The 18,979-nt window shown below is 37.3% G+C and overlaps 1 protein-coding gene across 1 annotated transcript in view; it reads right to left on the bottom strand.

Annotated features, from left to right (window-relative positions):
* slc25a36 (solute carrier family 25 (pyrimidine nucleotide carrier), member 36) overlaps window positions 1-18,979 on the bottom strand; it is a 37,157-nt gene that overhangs the window by 7,934 nt on the left and 10,244 nt on the right. The window contains exons 2-5 of the mRNA XM_002941191.5: window positions 14,290-14,460; window positions 12,569-12,646; window positions 11,651-11,751; window positions 1,062-1,128 (exon numbers count right to left, since the gene is read on the bottom strand). Coding sequence (XP_002941237.1) covers window positions 1,062-1,128; window positions 11,651-11,751; window positions 12,569-12,646; window positions 14,290-14,460 — 417 coding nt within the window. The remainder of the gene's footprint in view (window positions 1-1,061; window positions 1,129-11,650; window positions 11,752-12,568; window positions 12,647-14,289; window positions 14,461-18,979) is intronic.

Below are 18,979 nucleotides of genomic sequence, written 5' to 3'. Positions count from 1 at the left end.
ACGAAAAAGTCACAAAATTACCGATCATTTCGAAAAACAGCGTGGGTCAATTTTTCAGAGAAATTTTTGCTTGATCCCCCTCCTGCATGCCACTGTCCAGGTCGTGGCACCCTTTAAACAACTTTAAAATCAGTTTTCTGGCCAGAAATGGCTTTTCTAGGTTTTAAAGTTCGCCTTCCCATTGAAGTCTATGGGGTTCGCAAAGTTCGCGAATATTCGCAATTTTCGGCGGAAGTTCGCGAACAGGTTCGCGAACTTTTTTTTTGAGGTTCGCTACATCCCTACTCTTTAGCATCTATTGCGGCTGCCATGTTGGATTTAAATTAGCCCAACATGGTGCCGCATAAGTAAATGCGCATGCATGAATCTTCTCCCTCTCCCTAGAAGCGAGCGAGACCTATTCTACGGTGTGTGCTCCTAGTGGGAGGGTCACAGGTGCGGTGGGAGGGTGAACGCTCCTGCTTGTGAGATGTAAAATACGCATGCGCTTCCTGAGTAGCTGGCCTTGGTCTGGGTGCAGGAGTGAGGCATTATGGGAACTTTCTTTACACAGCTGTGTTTTTTCTTCCTGTTTGGCTTCTGATCATCTGAACAGGTGAAATATGGGGAGACTTAAGGGCACTATTGAGAGAACTGAAGGTATTCCTGCAGCTATAGAGTAACTCTTTATTAGCCTTTCCTTCTCCTTTAAAGCCAACTGTCCAACAAAGACCAACTCTGACACAAAGCCTGCATGCAGAGAGGCAGATTGTGGAGGGAGGGAAAGGGAAGATTTACTTTATTATTTTAGGAACATTTATTTTTAATTTACATGAAACAAAACTGCATTGCTTTGTCCCCAACAGGCTAGGATTCTCCTTTCACAATATATTTCAAAAAACGGACAGCACACACATTGGAAGTGCAAAAGTAAATTGTATAAAACAATCACATCATGATCTTAATGTACATATTAAAGACTGCAATGTTTTGAGCCCAGCCGGGCTCTTCCTCAGGGCATGTGAACAGCAACCATATGCACAAATTATCAGTTACAAACGTCCATAGATATGAATGCTTACCTTGCATCTAGTTGCAGGCGAGTCTTAATTAACCAGATTGGATTGGTGGCTGTTATGGCTGTGAATCCTAAAATGAAGTTGGAAATAAAATATTTTGCATGAGACACAAAAATAAAGGCAACATAATGTGATCAAATGGGTTTGAGCTTAAGATTAAGATTAGTGTAGCTATAGGGAATTTACCCCGAGAAAGTTTTATCGGTTTTCAGTTTATGACGTGCGATGATATGTAAGATACCATAAGATCCAGGTTAAAAACATACAGTGTAAGTCTTACTGGTCTGTAATTCCTGGTTTTAGTAGCTAAAATACAAATGAATGCTCTATTGTCCAAGAAAAAAATGGCTCTAAAAACATAGTGGTGTTAGTGAAATGGCACATCACAATCACCAAAGGCAAGTGATGCAAAATGTCATAGGAGAGTATGAAGGCTACCATACACACAGCACAAAAAAATGATAGTGAATGCCGCAACTAATGTGTAAAACAAAACTTTTTAATGGTAAATTCCCTTTACAGCCCACAACTAAAAACAGCCTAGCTGTTTCAGGGTAACTCCCACCCACTCTATGTAAAAAGCATTTGTTTACAGGGTCACAGGAAGGGAGTTATAGAGTCACATGACAAAACACCGGACAATATACTGCTATAGTTTTTTTGCTAGTTAGTCTCCGCTCTGCAGTGTTCATTCTTGTATACAACATCTTTTCCTGATCTCAGCATCTTGTACAAACTGCTCAAATAACATGACTTTATATAAACATGCATTTATAATAGAGTTCATTGGGCCTTACAAGCTACTAAGCACACTTTAGAAAAGGACTACTATACCCAAAAACAAGAGAAGGTTTTGCTCTTTACACCCTCTCCATGAGAAAACCATGTTACCTCACCTTTTCAACTGCTCCTTGCCCACGTGCCCACAACTTTATTTACCATCATACTACCAAGAGTGTAGGTGGAGCACATAACTAACCAAAACAATTTAGATTATCATTACTAATAAAACAAGCTTGCTGTGATGTTGCATCCTACAAAAATGCTGTAGAAGATATTGTATAAGTCTTATAGCATGACTAATGACATGAGAATAAGTCATAAACGAGATATAAACCTAAACTGTTTGGCTCTACTGAAATCTTCAAAACATATCTAAAGTTGTGTATACACAGACCAGTAAAGCGTACCAAATTGGCCACTATTATTTAGGTCGCCAGCTCACTGAGCACTGTATGGGGCAAAAATTAGCTTCTCCCAACACATATCTGTTTGAAGCTCAGGCAGGTATTAAGTCTTGCTGGAAATCCTGTCAGACAAGGACCACATCAGGCTGTGGACGAGGTCCTTTCCTGATGAGTATGAACACAGGGCACAGAACACGTAGCCTGACTTGTCCAATCACCCATACGGTTGTATGGTGACTTTGCCAAACAGGCAGATCTTCCAGTGTATGGCTAGCTTAATAGAATACAATAATATAATGGCTTAGTATTGTTTAACAACAGTTTGCCTTTGTTACCTACTCTTGTGGCACTCATGAAGTGTCATGAAGAAAAAAAAAGGCATGGTCAGCCAAAAGCAGCCTCTATGGATATTATACAGGCACAGTTGCAGAAGGCTCATTAACCTTTGTTATCTCACAGCGATAAGATAAAACTAAGATGTATTACATTTTTGTCATGAGGTGAATTCCGATTACAACAGTTGTTTTTGGGTATAGTTGTCTTCAAAGGCAGTAGCATGCCATTACAAACATTTCACCAGGCTAAATGTGAAAAGATGCAAGATATCGTAACTCTGGATAATTATTGTATTGCAAACAATAAAATGTTGCTTTACTTTTTGGAGAAATCTGAACAGAACTAAGAATGTTAATGACGTTCTTGGAAGTAGTAACAGAGAAAGCATGCTGCAGTTAGACATTAATATGTACCCATCTCACATGGAGGAAAGCTTGCAAGGATATCCCCAGCATTCATCCAACACACACACACACACACATATATGGAAATAAAACAGCAAACCACATGCTTTGGTCTATTTTATGTATCAATTTTACAATATGCTCTATCTGATAAAAGCATGAGGCTTTGTAATATGTCCTGGAAATCAGAAAGTACAGATGAACAGTATGGGACATTTCTTGCAAGACAGAAATGCAGGGCAGAAATGCAAATAGAGAAGGAAAGACACAGTTATAAACAGTTGTATGTCCAGGACCAAAGGTGTTGCAACTAGGGACTGAAAACTTTCAATTTTTACCACTACATATTTTAAGTATAGTGTAAAACTATTATGGTGGTCCACATGTTCCTTGTGGCATATCTAGGATACTTAAGAGAGTAATAAACAACTGGTTTGTAACATCCAAATTTTTAGTTGTGGGTTTTTTTCTGTATTGCCTGCAAGGTTTTAATACGCAATCCATAATCATGGCCATGTCTTTTTAGCTCTCATATGTGATTTTCACTAACCTAGTGGGTGGTTTTATTTATAGCCCTTTCTATTCTAAGACTTGAGAAATTATAGTACTATTTACAAATAAATACATTTAACTATTGTTCATTGCTTTCTTTTTTGGTTTGGCTATGGTTATTTCTTCATTTAGACAAATTTCCTTGGCACTGACAGAAAACTTTTCTGCAGTTTCTATCATGTACTGTACAATGTTGTCTCAGCTCATTTACTATTAGAAAGTTTCACAACATGTTTGCTTGATGGTGCTTGCCTTAGATAATATTTTGGATTTAGTTCATTCTCCACAGAAAAGCCAGATCAAACAAAGGAAGTGGATCCAATAAAATCCAAATTGACTGCCTTGCTAAAAGCCATTTCCAAATATCCACAGAGTAAAAGAGCGGAAAAGCCTTGCATATACACTTTATGTAGAAATTGACCAATAGCAGGTATGATGCAAGTCAGGCCAGATCCCACAAAGCCATTTTAAAGAATTAGTACTACAGAAGGACCAAGAAGCATGGGTATGCAGCGCAAAAGAAAAATGGTCGATGAAGAAATATGCATGACATGAAGTGGAAGCATGGTGCATTTGTTTCAAAGAACCTTAGGGCACAGCTTGAGAGAAGCATGACATGTATAATATCTAATTCTAAGAGAAGCTGCAGAACAGTTGAAGAATAGGAGACACAAAGGCTAAAATACATACATGCATTTTTATAAAGATGCGCCGATACCTCATTTTGTAGGATATAATCTAGTGCCACTTATTTTGGAAACCACTAGATGATATCCTATAACGTCTCCTTAGTGACTTATCCTTAGCAACGGGACCCAGAGCAGTAGTTGGAAGGGCCCAACCTAAAGGCCAGTAAAGCTAAGAATTGCAGAGAATAGCCATTTGTTTCTAAAAAATACTCCTGGCATCCCAGCCTGAGGGGCAGTGAGGGGGCGATTTGGCATTCACACCGTCCCAGATATTTGTGGAACTAGGGCTGTGATTGGCTATCTATGCACCCTATCAGCTTACAGGAGGCTTTATTTGGTAGGAAATCTTGTTTTTATTCAACCAAAACTTGCGCCCACGTCAGGAATTCAAAAATAACTACCTGGTTTGAGGGCACTGGGAGCAACATCCAAGGGGTTGGGGAGCAACATGTTGCTCCCGAGCAACTGGTTGGGGATCACTATTATAGACTAAGGGGGGGTCCTGACAATTGGTGGACTTCAGTGGGGATAGGGTGTCATTTCTAGAGAAATTATACCATTCCTACTGAGATTATTTATTCAACAGAAGAATGCTATTGAATATTAGGCAATACATTAAGTAATTTAAAAAAAAAAAACCATTTATGTATTTTAGCATTTGTGTTTAAAGAACATGATGAATCCAAGGGAAAAAAATGAATATGAAAACACACATACACCACAACAGAAAGGAAAGCCCAAAGATCACGCATGTTCAAAAAAGTTAGGGCTTTTTCTCTAAATACTTTAAAATAATGAATGTTCCATTTCCCTTAAAAAAAGAAAAAGAAAGAAAGCAAAAAAAAAAAAATCAAAACATTTCCCATGTGTGGTTCTTACACTTTTCGCTGCAAAGAGAAGCAGGGTCAAGTACTCACGAAGTTCTACTTAGTCCATATTGCAGCAGGACGAGACCTGCAGGAGGCGAGCATGAGATGACACAATCTCGCGCTTTTCGCAGTTGAAATGTACAGTAAATGCCTAAAATAGACACAGGCTTTTCTGTATCGCAAAAACAAGCAGTGGTCCACAACATTGCGTACCAATTATACCCACGGCAAGGATTTCAGTCATTTTGAGATTCAGATTGACAAGGAAAAAAACAGTTTCAATGTGAAAATAATTACAGTAACTGAATGACATTAGCTATTTAGAATGTTATGCCTTACATGCCTTGTTGAGGCCCGGTCTCACCATTAGATTTAACACAGGGTACAGTATGAAGGCAGAGTTTAGTGTGTGAACATTTCTTCTTAGCATATTTGCATAAACACATAGGACTTGGTATTGCCCATATCATTTGTATCTCTAATCATACAGTTCCATCTCATTATGTTGACTAACCATTTCAAGCATTCATTTCTTCATGGCTGGCAATATGTCATACATAAAAGCAAATATATAAAGCAAGTATGAGCTGACCTAATGTTAAACTGCTTATGGAAAAATAAACTGCACTTCAAAGAGGGTAACTTTACTCTTTAAATTATGTTTAAAAAAACTAGGTCATATTTCTCAAGAGGAACTGGGGCAATTCACAAGCAAACAATGCTTCACATATCTACTCAAATACATTAGCTACAAATCAATCCAATAATCTCATATAATAATCAGCTCAATTAATAGATCAGACTCATTTAGGAAACTTGGCATGGTTCTTTTCACTGACTAAAGTGCCAGAGGGCAGGGAAGGCAGAATATTTTACATTATTTGTAAACAGTGCCATGCTTGAAGTCCATATCTTTATCACATTTGACCTTATAATTTATATGTACCTTAGAATAGCTTTTGAAATATGGCCCAGTAATTATTATACTAAAGAGCATACATTAGAAATATATATTTAATAACTTAAATTAAATGTGTAGCAGAAATTTCAGCTTTACTGACAATAGTCAGGTAGTGCATGACTTCTGACTTCTCCAGGTATACAGGTCCTTTTCAAAAAATTAGCATATTGTGATAAAGTTCATTATTTTCTGTAATGTACTGATAAACATTAGACTTTCATATATTTTAGATTCATTACACACAACTGAAGTAGTTCAAGCCTTTTCTTGTTTTAATATTGATGATTGTGGCATACAGCTCATGAAAACCCAAAATTCCTATCTCAAAAAATTTGCATATTTCATCCGCCCAATAAAAGAAAAGTGTTTTTAATACAAAAAAAGTCAACCTTCAAATAATTATGTTCAGTTATGCACTCAATACTTGGTCGGGAATCCTTTTGCAGAAATGACTGCTTCAATGCGGCGTGGCATGGAGGCAATCAGCCTGTGGCACTGCTCAGGTGTTATGGAGGCCCAGGATGCTTCAATAGCGGCCTTAAGCTCATCCAGAATGTTGGGTCTTGTGTCTCTCAACTTTCTCTTCACAATATCCCACAGATTCTCTATGGGGTTCAGGTCAGGAGAGTTGGCAGGCCAATTGAGCACAGTAATACCATGGGCAGTAAACCATTTACCAGTGGTTTTGGCACTGTGAGCAGGTGCCAGGTCGTGCTGAAAAATGAAATCTTCATCTCCATAAAGCTTTTCAGCAGATGGAAGCATGAAGTGCTCCAAAATCTCCTGATAGCTAGCTGCATTGACCCTGCCCTTGATAAAACACAGTGGACCAATGCGGCACCTGTAGCCCATTTCCTGCACGCGCCTGTACACGGTGGCTCTGGATGTTTCTACTCCAGACTCAGTCCACTGCTTCCGCAGGTCCCCCAAGGTCAGGAATCGGTCCTTCTCCACAATCTTCCTCAGGGCCCAGTCACCTCTTCTCGTTGTGCAGCGTTTTCTGCCACACTTTTTCCTTCCCACAGACTTCCCACAGACTTCCCACTGAGGTGCCTTGATACAGCACTCTGGGAACAGCCTATTCGTTCAGAAATTTCTTTCTGTGTCTTACCCTCTTGCTTGAGGGTGTCAATGATGGCCTTCTGGGCAGCAGTCAGGTCGGCAGTCTTACCCATGATTGCGGTTTTGAATAATGAACCAGGCTGGGAGTTTCTAAAAGCCTCAGGAATCTTTTGCAGGTTTTTAGAGTTAATTTGTTGATTCAGATGATTAAGTTAATAGCTCGTTTAGAGAACCTTTTCATGATATGCTAATTTTTTGAGATAGGAATTTTGGGTTTTCATGAGCTGTATGCCACAATCATCAATATTAAAACAAGAAAAGGCTTGAACTACTTCAGTTGTGTGTAATGAATCTAAAATATATGAAAGTCTAATGTTTATCAGTACATTACAGAAAATAATGAACTTTATCACAATATGCTAATTTTTTGAAAAGGACCTGTATATCACATGGCCAATAATACACCAAACTTATTGGAATAATTATACTTTATTTGTATAATGCTGACAAGCTTTATGGGTAACTTTGCAGCACGAGTGTCTGCAAGGTGGCAATATCATGGAAAATGGGGATGATGGGATGAATAATACAGATAATGGTTTAATGGTTGGCACTAAATGACAGGACTGAAACTAAATTCTAAATTCAAGATTGTAAGAATGTCTGCTTTAGTATACCATAAGTGATCTGGGACAGTGAAAACCTCTGTGCATAAAGAACCTAAATAAATGTTCAGTCTGAGTAAGTGTTGCTTTTGTCATTTGTTTGTCCCATAAATGAAAAAAATATATGTGGAAAAGAAATAAATGGCAACAGAAGACTACAGATATCTAGCCTTTTTTATTAGGAATAATAAGAGACTAGATTGAAAATGTAACATTTAAGCACATGCAGCACTCGTGTATATTATGCAAGTGTGTGATGAAACTTAAAGGGGACCTGTCATCCTAAGAAATACTTCAAAATCTTATTTTATTTTATTTTGCTAGTCAGGCACAATAAAGCTTACTTACACTAAATGAATTATTTAAATATTGAGTCTTTTCTTCTTTTGGAATTCAAAATCACAGCAAGCAGGAGGCGGCCATTTTGTGGAAGCTGTTATTATGGCAAAGTTTGCAACATCTGCAACTCATGTGTATAAGCCAGGAGGAGGACCTGACGCATGAACATGAAAGTAATTGCTGAGGCGGGCGGGCAATATTGTCAATATATGATTGACAGCTGATATATTCAAATGTGTTTAAAAAAAAGTTTTATGTTTAATTTGCAAAAGACTTTAATTGTACAGTTTTTTTATGTCCAGATGACAGGTCACCTAAAAGAAAAGGCAAAAATGTACTGTCTAGAAGCTATTTTGCTTTGCTACATCCAACATCTAAAGGCAACTGCCACTAGGTATGCTGAGGCAACCATAAGGGCTGATTCTCTGCCTGCATTGATCCACAGGCTGAAAATAAGCCTGCTGTGGCATTAGTCTACACACCAATTTGATAACCTGTACTTTTCTTACAATTTATGGTCTATAACTTTTCTTCTTTTTTCAAGGCAGATGTTTGTAACAGAAGTTGTAAAACTGAGATAAAATATGCACCTGAGTTTATTATAGGTGTAGTTAACTTAGCTTGTGTTAAACAGTTGAGTAAGCCAAGTATAAAAATAATTTTTAAAAACACATCCAAGCAGTAGTGATAACTACCCCTTGGTAAAACTTTTATCAAGCCTTTAAAAATGAATATAACAGTGACTATAACCTGAATCTAATATCTCATGGCCTGACTCGCATCAGGGAGCAAGGATTCGGACAGGAGATTGTGCACAGTGCGGCTACTAAACACAATCACAACATTGGACAGTTAAACTGCTCAAAGCAGTAAATAAATGTGGCAATTTGTTAATAATTTTCTTAAGTGTAGGAAAGTTTTGATTCATGGATAAAATATCTGTCTGTTGGGAATTCATCAGGATTCCCACTTTGATATTTGATAAATAACACCAAGTTTTATGATGGCGAATTCTCTCTTTAATTCAATTACCAAATGCAGCACCAAAAGGAAACCATTCGGGCCATGCTTCCAAAAGCAAACAAACAATCTGAAAGATTATAATTGCAAAGAAGTGAAAATGAATCCCTGCAGCTAAAATGGTGAAAGTCTTCAATAGCAGTTAAAGTTCTATGCAGCATATAGTTTAGTAAGCAGGATAAAGCCAATGTCATAAAGTGCAATTTGGCACCACAGCTAAGGTGACCATACAAAGACAGATTTTAGCTGTCAATTCAGGTCCTTTAGACCAATCAGCAGCTTATCTGTCCATGTATGGGGACCCCAAATGAGCCTACCCCACCAATTTCTGGCCAATTATCAACTAGGTATCAAGCAGGTTTGATTTTCCCCTTGTATCGAGCACCAAATTGACTAATTGATGCTGCCCTCGCTCTGATGGCTCCTTTACCAATTGCCTTATTTTGATGGCATTAGCCCAATATGGCCCACCTTAGCTGGGCATAAATGGGCCATTGGAAAAAACAAAAAAAAAAACTGTTGGCCGAAGGGGTAGTATATGAAGAGTTATAACTGCATATACAGCAGATGCTTAGGTGAAGGGGGCAGACTGTGGGGTCTGTATCATAGTTCCACCCATACTAGCCCCTCTGAAGAGTTTTTTGTGGAGGGGCCCAGCACTTGCAAGCTACGCCACTCTGTGTTTGATTAAAATATAAAATAAAATAAAAAAAACACGTAGGATATAAGTGCAGAATTAGGGTAATGGTACACAAGCCACTGCTTGGTGGTGATTCCCATTCATTCTGTCACAAAGCAAGAAATACACCAGCAACAAGATGCTAGAAATCGCTATTACCCTTAGAAAACAATTACACTTTAAACAAAGGAAGCATTGCCAAAGAGAAGAGACTGATTATGAATAAAATGTTAGTTCCTGAGAAGAAGCTTGGGGTGGAAGAATTACATGTAAGCACTTGTACATGGACTTATGAAGATCTTGTATTTTTATGTGTCGCCTCAGAAGGCTGTTCTGAAAGACCATTGTGGGATCTCTTCTGAATGCAACTGGTCTACTGAAATGTCACTAGCCAACATGGAAGTAACCAGGGATGCCCCTTGTTATAAATTCCTTCAGTCCATTTATTTGGGTTGCAGGCCCAACAAGTGCATTAATAGAATGGACTGTCAATGGCCTGTTTGTGGCATCTTAGATTTTACATACAAAATGCTAATTATTTTCAACTTCTATTATGAATATTCCCAAAATAGTCTTCACAAATATACTGGTGATAAAGAGAAAGGCCTTTCATTAGAGGATACGGTTTTTCTCATACACAAATGTGTAATGAAGACAGTAACACTTTACACTTTTAATGAAAAAAATATTACAAAAGATTATGTGCCAGATGCAGCCTTATCTCAGAGCTGCAAAGAGAAAGGCAATAACTGACCCTTAAACAGTACTTTTTGTACACAATCAGTTCAGATAAAATGTTCCAGTGGTTTCTAAGCAGAAACACAAAGGGGCCGATTCACTAAAGGCCGTTAATGCTTAACACATAGTTTTATGCGTTAAAAAGTGTTCGTTAATTAAGTACCGATTCATTAAAGTCATTTCGCATGCATTACTACTCATTTCGCATGTGCAAAAATCCCAATTATCGCAAAGCGTTCTTTCCATCACATTGTGGTAATTATCGAATAGAAATAATACTAACGCATAATTCACAGACATAGTTTAAGTGTAAGCATACAATGTGGCCATAATTAATGTGAAACTTAACGCCTCCCAGGTGTAGGCGTTACAAAACAACATTGCAGCTGGTGATTGTCTGTGCTGACAAGATGGAGTTTGCAGTCGGATTGCCCTAGAGTGATGCATCCTCCAGTTTTCAGGGAAATGGTAATTTTCAGAAAGTAACGGTTACGTGCGTAATAGTGTGCGCTAATATCGCGTGCAATGAAATAACGCATAAATATATTGCATGGTTTAAAATATTGCTTAAAAATATGTAATCGCAACATAAATAACGACAATAACATTGCTTCTTAATTCAGACAAGTGTCCTTTTAGTGAATTGATCGTTAATTCTCAAAATATAAGAAGTGATAATATTTTTAATTCATGCTATAAATATCACTCGTTTTTTCGACCTTTAGTGAATCAGTCCTATAGTGACATAGGGCACGATATATATCTTAGCATTATCCCTAGGCTATATAATTGCACAGTGATTCACCATGTGCAGAGTTTTAGTCAGTGAATGGATTACCTTTCAGCAAGGTGAATTGCAATGCATTGCACTGGTTATTCCAATATACAAGGGTTCTATAGGACTTAATACAGGTGGTTGACAGCAACACTAGGTTCAACTATCATTCTTATTTATGAACTATTTCTGCTAATATCCCTATGGTCTAAGAAGCATAGATTGCAGTCCATTTGCAACGACAAACATTGACTGCCTTACCATGTTACTAACTACTGGCCTACCATCAATTCTATGCAACTACATATGCATTTACCTGCTGCCCCAGCGGAGATCATATGAACCTGGGTGGAATCCGCTGCAAATACATGGTTCAGCCTTTCTTTACAGCTCGAGTAAGCTGCAAAATAGATGGCTCTGTGAAATATTAAATACAGTAATCAGCGAACTGTGAAGACTCCAGGACAAAATATTGGTAGAGGTTATTGGCCAATAAATCACATGACTATACAAGCATTTAATCCATCAAGAACAACCAGAAACTAGTATACTTCTCATGTAAATAGGATGCATAATGTAAAACACAATACAATTCTAAGCTCATGAGCACAAAGGGGATGTGGGTTGTTTTTGCCTGATGCATTTTTGGCACAACACCAAAATGTCCAAAATCAGGTATTTCTTAGTTAATACACCGGAACCTGCAGAAGTTCATTTTAGGTGTTTTGTGTCAAAAAGTGTGTCTGACAAAGCAGCCAACAGCCACCACAGGTCTAAAACATTATGTACCTAATTAGAGTAATAAGTCATCCTTATTAATTTGCCAACATATTTAAAAAAAAAACAGGATTCCGGTATATAAATTACTACTGGGTTTTAGGTAACAGGTCCTTATTCATAGACCTGTATATCTATTAAACCCTTTAATATGTCTTCCACTTTTTTTCTTTAATTTTTTTGGTAGAAGTAAGAGCCTTGGAAAATACCTGAAATTGCCAGTTCTGGTGCGTTTCAGCCATAGAATGCCCACACTGTTTCCAGGTGCATCAGGTAATTTTGTGTGCTGAAATGTACCACGTGGGCCATTACCCTACAGGGGTGCAGTCACATGTGGCTATTTTCTTTGCATTTTTCTAATTCACACCCTGTTCAGTAAGCTCACATGGAGAAGATTTTGGACAGAAGATGCCTAAGTGCGTAACATGAGTGACATGGACAAAGTTTAGAAACCTACCTGGAAGGAGCCACGCCCACAAGATTAGGACCCAGACCTCTGAATAGGGAACGAGGACCTTCCTTCTGCAAGATCACTCTAAAAGACAAACAAGACAATATATGTAATAACTAACTGCATTGAGATGAGGTAGAAAGCCAAGAAATGCTTCTTTTAAGCAGGCCGTTTTCTAATAGGTACAATTTAGAACACTTCTAAAGCTTGTTTAATGGGGTAAGCCCTAAAGTTTTAACAATTTAATATAGTTAAAAGATTATATGCTCTCGTGAGCTGGGCTCTCCCCCTACTACCTTCTAACAATATGCAATTATAACTATGGGCATCTACTTTGGTGAAGTGTTTCTATATGCGCAAACTGCTGTCCCGTATTATTTGGCAAATCTATTTTATTTTATAGATGTTGTATCAACTTCATATAAAATAACTATAATTATTAGGGATGAACGAATCCAGGATTTGGTTCGGCATTCGGCCAAAATTCAGCCTTTCAGCAGGATTCGACCAAACCGAATCTTTAAAATCATGTGACTTTTTGCATCTTTTGTTTTTTACACTCCTCCGTATATGTAAATTAGGATTCAGTATTTGCTTGTTTGTGTGCACTGTGAATCCTATGATCCCAGGAGGCGGCCCTTAATATGGCAATTTTCTATTTAGAAATACCCAATGGCACATTCTACTAGAAAAGTATATTTTTTAACTAGTTTATTAAAAAAAAAAGTAAAAAGGGGTGGTTGGTTTAAATATTTATAACAGGAGAGGCTTTCACCACTCCTTCTTGTAAAACATCGAATTACGATGAAATCTCGAAAGTTTATGCAGATTTCATCATGACTAATTGTTTGTGCATGTTTGGTTAGCAGGAAAGGAAAGGGGCAGAAGGCAGCTGGAAACTTCCTTTGAGCCGAGCAACAGCCCATTATGTGCTCATATCACACGCATTCTAATCATTCCTAATCAGCCTGAAAAACAAACCTTTCAGCAAATCAGAGAAGACTACAAGCTTTTACAGATGACTGAACTGTATGTATATCACATATAAAGTCCAGCCTTAAATGGGTCAATGGCAACAACTAACCACTCAGGAAGTCATTTCTTGCACAGCCAGCCAGCATAAACTAAGACCGTGGCAAGCTATTTTTCATCTTTCTCCAACCTGTAGAAATTATATTAGTGCAATGTTATTATTATAGAAGGTATATAATAAAGATAGCAAGTTCATTACTATTATTTAAAAACATTGTAAATTTTTACTACAACTTTAGGTGTTGGCCTCTAGCAATTTCTCTTATGGCTCCAATATATAGAGCTGTTTTAAAAGGCCATGCCAACATTTTTTAAAATGCTGTGGTGTATTTGTCTAGAGAAGTATTAAGTGATGAAACGGTAATTATTTTCCTTTTTGCTTTATTTTCCCAACAAAGTGTTACTGTTGTTTTAGTGCTCTACTTCCATATTATTCCTGGAGGGCCAGAACACCTTTGTAAGAAACCAGCCACGGCATATCCAATCAAAAACAGATAATAATAGCACTGAATTAACATAGCTACATCTGTACAATGTAAACCCTATATATAAGTATAACTTGGATAGCCAATATAATAGCAAAACCCATTTCACCCATAAAATATACACTCTCCACAAAGCATCACACTGCAAATCAACAAAATACAAAAGGGAAACTATTTCGCTTATATCAACTATATTAAGTTAGTTCTTACTTGAGACAGTGTAGTGGTCCTGGCGATACTCTTGCCACTCTGTTAACACTGGCACCATTAACAGTGTTCAAATGGACTTCAGAGATGTATAGAGTCACTGATGAAGACTGCAGTCTGGTCTTTACAACTTCCAATGGACAGGTCAAAATTGCACCAACAGTGCCTCCACATCTAGGGTAGGACAAGACAGGAAGGAAATTACTACTAGGAGATACAAATGTGAAAGGTCTAAGACAGAAATTGGTTATAAGTTCAGAAAACGGGTTCTATTGTAGTATTTTAAATTTTACAGCTTTTTGGAAGTTATGCCTTAAATCATTTGTCCATAAAAAAATATATGTCTCCAAAATCAATAAAATGCTCTGAATTGAGATTATTTATTTTTAGGAATTGCCTAAAATGGTATGGATGCAGAAAAATGCATTGGGCAGTAGTTTTGAGCAATAATAATGCCGTTGCAGTCAATCTCTATTCGAAAAGGGAAATTGTTTAGGCCACAAAATGTGCAATATCATCATGTGATTAAAAATCCTTACATTGTTTCCATCCTTCCTTCAGTTTTCTGCTTGCTTACCCATTTACTCTCCATCTTCCATTCTCTCTCCCATACTCCACCGTCACTCCTCCCTTATTCTACAACTTCTTCACTTTTCTTTTTTTGGCCGAAATCAATGTCGCTATAACTATGCTATTAGCCCACTGGCTAAAAATCTAGGTTCATCACCCAGACCCCCCACCAGGAGTACTACCTGTAGGCCCTGAGAGCAGCCCTTGCCATTCCAGCAAATTGCCCAAATAAATGGGCAATTTGTGTGCAGATCCTGTTCTGTTGTCTACAGGGTTTACAATAACAAACATCTATCATCAAATTATCTCAATTAAAATGTCTACATGCAGCATCAGTGGTGAGATGTTATTAAGTTTTTATACAACTGGACAAGTCCACCCAATATCAGTTTTTTTCCATAATGAAATAAATGTAATTCTTGGCAACTTTCCCAAAATACAAATTAGCAATGTTTGTAAAGTTTTTGTAAATGTAATTATTATTGAAAGTACAATCTGTTCTCTGCACTCCGGATTCTGAGTGTTGTCTATAGGACATTTATCAACCAATATTTGGCTTCAATAATGCTGCAAGTTGCTGGATACAGGATGTCGGATAGATAACAGGTAAAATCAGTCAGGTACAGCTCCCATGGCTGAATTGCTACCTCAAACATCCAGTGGATACTGAGAAGTGCAATAAAGCAGAAGTGACACTGGTCCCATTTTTCCAGGTGATCAATGTGTTTAATGGCCCAGCAGAGACCAAGGGTTGCACCTTATGGCTTGTGATACAACGTTCTGTAATAAAAGCATTTCCACTGATAATCAGATCAGAAAGACTTTGCTGGAAAACTAAGCAACATTTAACAAATCAAGTATAATTTCCACAGAACTACAAAGCCATTAAACTTCCTTACAACCGGAATCCTTTAATAAAAACAATATGACTGAATCATATACAGCTCGGCAACCAGGTAGATACAGAAGAGCTGTAATCGAAATTTTGACATTTCACAAGCAACCACTGCTGCATGTCAAACTAATTCTTCAGGGTTATATCTGCAAATCACCCGGCAGTCAGTCCTGCATTATTACAGGAATGAGATTTGTTATCCAAAAACCCACTATACAAAAGCCATCCCCATAGACTCCATTTTAATACAGTAAAGTAAAAAAATAGTACAATAAAGTAAAAAAAAATAAAAAAATTCCTTCTTCCCTGTAATAAAACAGTACCTTGTACTTAATCCTAAAATTAATCATAAAATGTAATTAATCCTTATTGCGGAAAATAATACCAAGCATTCTTGTATACACACATATATATATGTACATATATTAAAAAAAAAATTTTATTAAAACATGGTGAACGAAAAATTTCAACGTTTCAGTCCTTGGCCCTTTCTCAAGGTGGGACAGACATGTTGGAATTTTTTTCACCATGTTTTAATAAAATATTTTTATTATGAGAGTGCTGATCCATTGCGATTAACTACATGTATTTTGGTCGTGCACCTCACAGAATACTGTATGTATGTATATGTACACTTACACACACACACACACACACACAAATATTCATCCTCTCAACACTTTCTCAAAACTCTCAGCTCTTTTGCTCATCATTGATGAATGCCAGACATATTACCTACAGGCATAAATAAATCATCATTTGGCCCAGCCCTATGACCAATGTGTTACTGTATGTTTACAGACTACAGAGACAACCGTTGTTTTGGATAAAGAAAGTTTCACTATAGCTCCATGAACTTAAACTCTAATAATTTCTAGGATATGTCTACTTTAGCTCTGTCACACCAGGCTAACCCTACCATCTGCTATGAAAATGGTAATTATTTTCGATACATGTTATGGGTGCCGTAGGTATTGTACAGTAACAGATGACAAAGGTTACACAGTGTTTTCAAATAGATAAAAAATAAGAGCCATAAATAAGAGCACTTCATGTTTAATATAGGGGCATACTGCCACAGAGGGCAATTTGATAAGGTCTAATCAGAGAAATAGGAAGGTTAACTGACTGTTATTTATAGTCAAATGTAAAACTGTCCAGCAGGGCCGTGCCAGGTCCCAAGGCTGCCAAGTCTGAAAGATGCACAGACAAATAGCATTGTGGTATGGTGAATGCATACAGAAACACTTACATTTAAATAATAATAATCATAACAAACATAAAATACGGTTATTGAATCTATTACCCTAAAACCTGTTATCTAGAAATCTCCAAACTACTTTATTATATTATTATTAATCTTGTTATTATATTATTATATATTTTTAAGCAGGTTGTGACTGAACCAAATGTATTACAGGATAGATGGTCTAACAGCCTTCTGAATTATTCACAACTGACTGACACACAGTGCGAAGGTGCTTCTGACGAATAATTCCCACTACAGGGACATGAACAAAGTGCTATAATTAGGCAGCATGTGAACGCATTTGGAAAGCAGTACCCTGGGGTGTTAAACAACCCCAGTGCCAAGGGAGACAATCATGCTGGCATTAATAAAAGGCAGGCAGAAGAGAGAGAAAGTTAACAGTTGTAAAAGAGATGTTGCAAGATCAAGAACTATAAGACAAATGTACCATAATATACATTTTATTTATATTTTTAGCAAAATGTATTGAATAAAAATTTATTGAAAGGGCATGAACATTTTGCACGCTTACATTTGCTTTTCTCTAGTGTGCACAAATTTCCTGCTTTCTAGGACTAAATCACGTCTGCTTTAACGGATACATGTGCAGAATGATGTAGCAAAGTCTGCTCAGATGTATGACTTCAGTGTCTCCAGAGAGGGCTTTCCTTTGTAGGTTGTATTGTTTGTTTTAATCCAAAATAAATAAATTAAAATGTTCTGTAAACATTACTGATGCCATTAGTTCTGATGGACAGCATAGAGCATGCAGTTGTCAACAAATGACCTAAGGCCGTCTGTACCAATTACAGGTATGGGACTAGATATCCGGAAACCCATTATCCAGAAAGCTCCCAATTACGGGAAGGTCATCTCCTATAGACTCCATTTTAACCCAAAGTTTTTAAAAATGTTTTTTTTCCCAGCAATAATAAGAGACTACCTTGTACCTTTACCCAACTAAGATATATTTAATCCTTATTGGTGACAAAACAATCCTATTGGGTTTAATTAATACTGAAATTATTTTTAGTAGACTTAAGTTGTAGAGATCCAAATAACACAAAGATTCCTTATCCAGAAAAACCAAGGTGCCAAAAAACATTCTGGATAACAGGTTCTATACCTGTACTATATATCTGATCATGATTGTACTGATCATAACTGAACACAATCCATCAACTGGAGGAGAAAGCTCAGAAAGCTTGTCTGCACCACAGGAGTATATAACATATCGATTAGTTGTTTTACTGCTGCTGAGTTTGCTTTGGATTACTTAAGCATGCAGAATCAGTTCTTGGCATTAAGGTGGCCATATACTGGCTAATACTTGTTGGTATCTGGCTGACATGTAAAAAAATACTATACAAGCGATCATAGAGTATGGTCACATTTCAACATTTTCTTTCATTTGCACTATAAAGCCCTAAAACAATCGGACCTGCCTCTGCTCATGCACCTGGCACAGGCCAACATGCTGCACTGGAAGATGGGGTTATCCATCCAACATGTATAAAAACTATTTTAGCAGTGCATTAACTATTTAATAGTGCCAGCTTAATAAAAGCAGATGATGCACATTTTTGATTTCTCACATTTGAATATTTGGTTTGGAATTCAGCAAAATTCTTTGTGGACAGTGTTGGACTGGCCCACCAGGATACCAGAAAAACTCCCGGTGGGCCCAAGTGTCAGTGGGCCCTCACGCTCACCCAACCATTTGCTTTGTATGCCTATACCATGGCAATTACTCAATTCTATAAGAGAAGAAACAAAAGAAATGGAGATAGTATGTAAAAAGAAGTAATTAAGAGATTAAAGAAAGTGAGTAAACAGAGAAGGGGAGAGTAGGCCAAAAGTCTAAGGTTTTCTAGTGGGCCCTTCGCACCCCAGTGAGACACTGTTTGTGGAGGATTAGGTATTTGGGCAAATCCAAACATTATGGTAGTGCATCCCCTTAATAAGCACTTTAAAAATGG

This window comes from Xenopus tropicalis, chromosome 5 (assembly GCF_000004195.4).
Source record: "Xenopus tropicalis strain Nigerian chromosome 5, UCB_Xtro_10.0, whole genome shotgun sequence".
Lineage (NCBI taxonomy): Eukaryota > Metazoa > Chordata > Amphibia > Anura > Pipidae > Xenopus > Xenopus tropicalis.
The sequence above is the reverse complement of the archived record's forward strand: the minus strand, read 5'-3'. Positions and strand labels throughout refer to the sequence as shown.